The following is a 4,311-nucleotide window of genomic DNA, read 5'->3' on the forward strand; positions in this document are numbered from 1 at the left end:
TGGTCGGATCCTCATGTAATTGTGCCTAGTTTTCTGGATTCATAATCCTTCACCTGCAACCTCTGCAGTCACTATGTGTGGTCACTAGCAAATAATCAGTTTGATCAATAGGTCTTGCATGTAACTCAAAATTTAGCCAACTGAACAGCACCTTGGAATAATTTGTAAAATTTTGCAATTGGTACATTTTTTCAAATCACGTGTGTATCTGTAAGGTAGATTAATTGCCATCATTCTCTGCCACATGCTCTTTCTCAGAGCACATATTCTGCAGAAAACTATAGTTCATATTTATTTATATTTTAATGCCAGTGAAAAGACAAAAGGAGTCAAAACAAACAAACAAAAAAAGAAACAAAAACAAACAAAAAAAAACAGAGGTGACTCACCCCTGTACAGCATGCATGAAGCACGCTTATGCTTCTATTCCAGTGCAAAGATATTTCAAAAAGTCTACATTTGCACGGGTATAATTAAGAACTGTCACAACCACAAGAATCTAATTAAAACCTTTGTTTTCACAAAGGTGAAGTTTAAAGTTGACTCTGATTGACAGAAAATTACAAAGCAATTATCCAGCTATTTGGCTGTATGATTCCCATTCACAAAACCAGGACCTACCAGTGGCTGGTATGGCTGAAAAATTCCAGAATTTTGAGCTGTCTTTACTGTCTCCCATCCATAACCTATTTTGTTCTGTAGTAACTGCACTAGCAGCAGTGGCACTACTGTTCTCCTCATTCACACCAGAGTAAGTCAGAGCAGGAATAGGCCCTTGAGGAGTCCCTTATCTGCCTGACCCTGACCTCCAGAGCTATGAACAAGCACATTTCCATTGTAAGAAAAAAAATTGCAAGTCAAAAGAAAGCCGTCTTTTAGTTTGGCATTTACCCTTGTCTTTCTGGAATCTATTTGATCTACAACAATATGCATTGTGGTAAGTATTGGTTAAAAGAGATCAATAAAGCTTCAAGGCCTTCACCAACCCCCTGTGGTTTCCAGTTTTATTACCTACTCTTTGACATTATTTGTGTGTGAGATAACAAAGTGAAGGTCTTCCTTTGGGAAATATATTCTAACCAGTTTCGGGGAGTTGTCTGTAATAGGGGCCAGTCTGGATTTCACAGGGTTTTTACAAGGTGAAGTCAAAATCTCTTCTGTGCTTTGCAAAACATTCAATTATTTTTTTGTTAAAAGTAGCAAACACATACACGTCTCACCCAGAACTTTGTCGCTTAAGCCATGTTTATATATATATTAGAGTAGCACAATTGTATTTTCACCTAAAACTTTCAAAACTGAGAAGCTGGTTTCCTGTTTGGATCAGGCAAGAATCTGTTATAAAGGAAAGTATTAGTCCTGTTTTGTACTCTCAGATCTTAATTAAATATGTAAGTCTATGTGTAGTGGTAAATTCTAAAGTTCAAATAAAGTGTTTTCTTCTGCATATTAAGCCAGGTGGTTTATAGGATAGTGTTAGAATTGATTGATTGAATATTAATATTAGTAGAAGACACTGGTGAGCATGTTAATAGAGGACTTAAACATTTTCAGCAAAGATTCTTAAAAGTTAAATAAAAACAGAAACAACAATGTTATAGTAATGCTCTACAATTGCAACGCACTTTGTATATTCTACCCTTTAATTCTTACAATTGCTTTACCACTTGCAAAGTAAATTTGACAAAATGTTGAATGACAAAATCTGTCATGAACTTTGCCTTGAAATGGTCTCCAAAATTTCTTCCCATTCTTTTTGAGAGGATGTCTGTCTAGGAAGCAAGAAGATGCTATTAATGCAACAAAAATTTGGAGGTGTTCTTGAAAAGAAAAGGGAAGGCTTCCCACAAAGCATTCTTAGCAAAAGCAAATTAATTATTCATGTCTTGTCACCTTTTTAAAGTTATGTGTAGAACCCTCATTCATGGGGATGCATTTTTTCCTCATTTCGGAGGGATTTTGCTAGGCAATGAGAATTTCCTAAACTCAGAATTGCAGTTTTACCTAGTGCAACACAATGGAGTTGTCTGACAGAGTTCTTTTGCTTTATTCTTAAAGAAAAGTAATTTTCTTCAACATTACAAGACAAGGTTCTGCTGTATAAATGATATTTTACACAAAATGGTAGCAATGTGCAGACAGGATTAATTTGCCCCCTTTCTTTTCCCCTATTTTTTGATCAGCTGAAATAAATTTAGGCTAAGGAGGAAAAATCTCTGAGAACAAAAAGAAGATTTTTATTGCTCTATAATGTTGAAGGACTGTTTTCTGGAATAATGCAGCAAACATTGATGGTAAAGGATTAGTGTACAGAAAAAAAATTCTGGGATGAGGCATAAATCTATTGCAGCTGTGAAAGTGAAAAAATATGGCCATTCAGCATTGCTCTACCAGGAAAAGACAATTGTTTTAAACATAAATTGTATTTCTGCTAAGGCAAGTTAGTCATCATTAGAGTGGCTCAATTATTAAAAGGGGGATAGGATGCAGGAAAACTGCAAAGGATGCAGCCGTTCACGATTATCATCAGCGAGTAAAAAAAGTCACATTTCAGAGTAAGCAGTAGATGGTGATTCAGCCCAATTCGTGTTCTGATCAAACCCCTCAGCAGTGAAGAACTGGTGAAGCTCACATGCAGAAGGGCGAAGAGTAGTCTTGACTGTGTGTTGTACAGAATAGAAAATGCTGTAAGTGGAAGCCCTCAGCTTCTTGCCTTCCCTTCTTCAAGTACCTGCCCATATAAATCGATGTCTGGTGGCATCTGAAGCAGGCAGATGTGGAAGTCATTTGGAGAAATTAAATTTTTAATTATAAGCAAAGCTATCCTAAAATATAGCTGATTGTTCTTAATTCATGTTCTGGCTTTGTTTTATTATTCTTATTTCCTCTGGAAAAGTTCACTATCCTCTCATTTTGTTGTAATAAAATAATCTTAGCCTTCTGGGATCTTATTTCCTTTCTCTGCTTAACCCCAGGATATTTGTAGAGTCTCAAAAAACTCTGAATCAGACATTCCCTAACCCAAAGTGGGGCGTGTATTTTTCTTATTAAAAAAGAAAGGTGGTGTTTTATGTTTGTGGTGTTTTTTTTTTTTTTTCTCAATAACATAGTTCAACATACATTTCTCCTTCCAGACACAGCAACCCAGCCCAAACTGAGTGGAGACTCACCATCAGCCCGTACAGAGATGATCTGAAGGATGAAGAAGAGAGATCCCATGCCCTGGACGAAGGTGAGAGATAATTTCCGAGAGCCCAAAGCCATCGCCCCACTGCGAAGCCCCCAGCCCCAGCCGCAGGAGAGTGGCTGTGGAGTCTTTTTCTCCTTCCTCGTCTGCATGTTAGCAGCAGGGGCAGCAGTGATGATTTCAAGGAGCTGCTTTCCCTCGGCAGGATCCTGCGTCTTGGGTTTGCACTGAAGGTGGGAGGGGTGGAAAAAGAAAGGGAGAGGGAGGGAGAGAGGAATCCTTCACTTGGCTGGTGTGAAGGGGAGGGGAAGGTGGGGGGAGATGTCCGGCCAGCTGGGGCTGGGGAGAGGCTTTGCCAAGCCCAGTCGGCAGGGCAGCGAGCACTGAGAAAAGTCAGTGAGAAAAGTGTGAAAAGTCACATTGCCCTGTTGGTAAACGAGTGGCTCAGAGCGCAAGAAGTGTAAAAGCTGGGAGGGAGAGAAAAGGGGGACAGGACAAGCCACAAGCAGGAGAAATCCTTGGCTGGGAGGAGAAGGGCAGCTAGATAGCTGGCGCTGGTAAGCGGGGAGTTTGTGGATATAGCTGTACATCTCTGGAGGGATGGGTTTGTGAGTAGGGAGTGTTTTCTCTCTGCAATATGAAACCAGCCAGCAGCGTACTGCTTAGGGTCACAGGTCAGGGTCTGCCACGGCAAGAGTGATGGTCTTCAGGTGAGGGGTAAGGTAATGTGGCAAACAGCATCGATGGCACTGGACCATGACAGCAGAGCTTCACTGTAGATGGGAATTGTTCATCCTGCTACTTCACATCCCAGGTTTGGAAAGGGTACAAGGAACCAAAGGTCAAAACAGGAGTCTTCTTCAAAGTGCTGGTCTTCATTAGTGCTCCTGATTCAGGAGAATGGGTTGGTGTTCCTCATGACTGAACGCTCTGAAAGCGGTTGACGAGAGGAATTTCCAGCTCCCATTAGCACTTACAGCAATGACATCTGTCCCTTATTCCCATTTGTCCTAATTTTGTCAAAAAACTCAAAAGAAACCCCCACAATAAGAGGAAATATACCAGTGGTGATGCCAGGATTTATTTCACTAAATATATAAACAGAATGGTTTTGTGTTGCTGTT

The 4,311-nt window shown here is 40.0% G+C and overlaps 1 protein-coding gene across 1 annotated transcript in view; it reads right to left on the minus strand.

Moving 5' to 3' along the window:
• SUSD5 (sushi domain containing 5) overlaps nt 1-3,521 on the minus strand; it is a 48,838-nt gene extending 45,317 nt beyond the window's left edge. The window contains exon 1 of the mRNA XM_040546885.1: nt 3,171-3,521. Coding sequence (XP_040402819.1) covers nt 3,171-3,339 — 169 coding nt within the window. The 5' untranslated portion in view covers nt 3,340-3,521. The remainder of the gene's footprint in view (nt 1-3,170) is intronic.
• Between the last annotated feature and the right edge of the window lie 790 nt (nt 3,522-4,311).

Source organism: Cygnus olor, chromosome 2 (assembly GCF_009769625.2).
Source record: "Cygnus olor isolate bCygOlo1 chromosome 2, bCygOlo1.pri.v2, whole genome shotgun sequence".
In the NCBI taxonomy this organism is placed as follows: Eukaryota; Metazoa; Chordata; class Aves; order Anseriformes; family Anatidae; genus Cygnus; species Cygnus olor.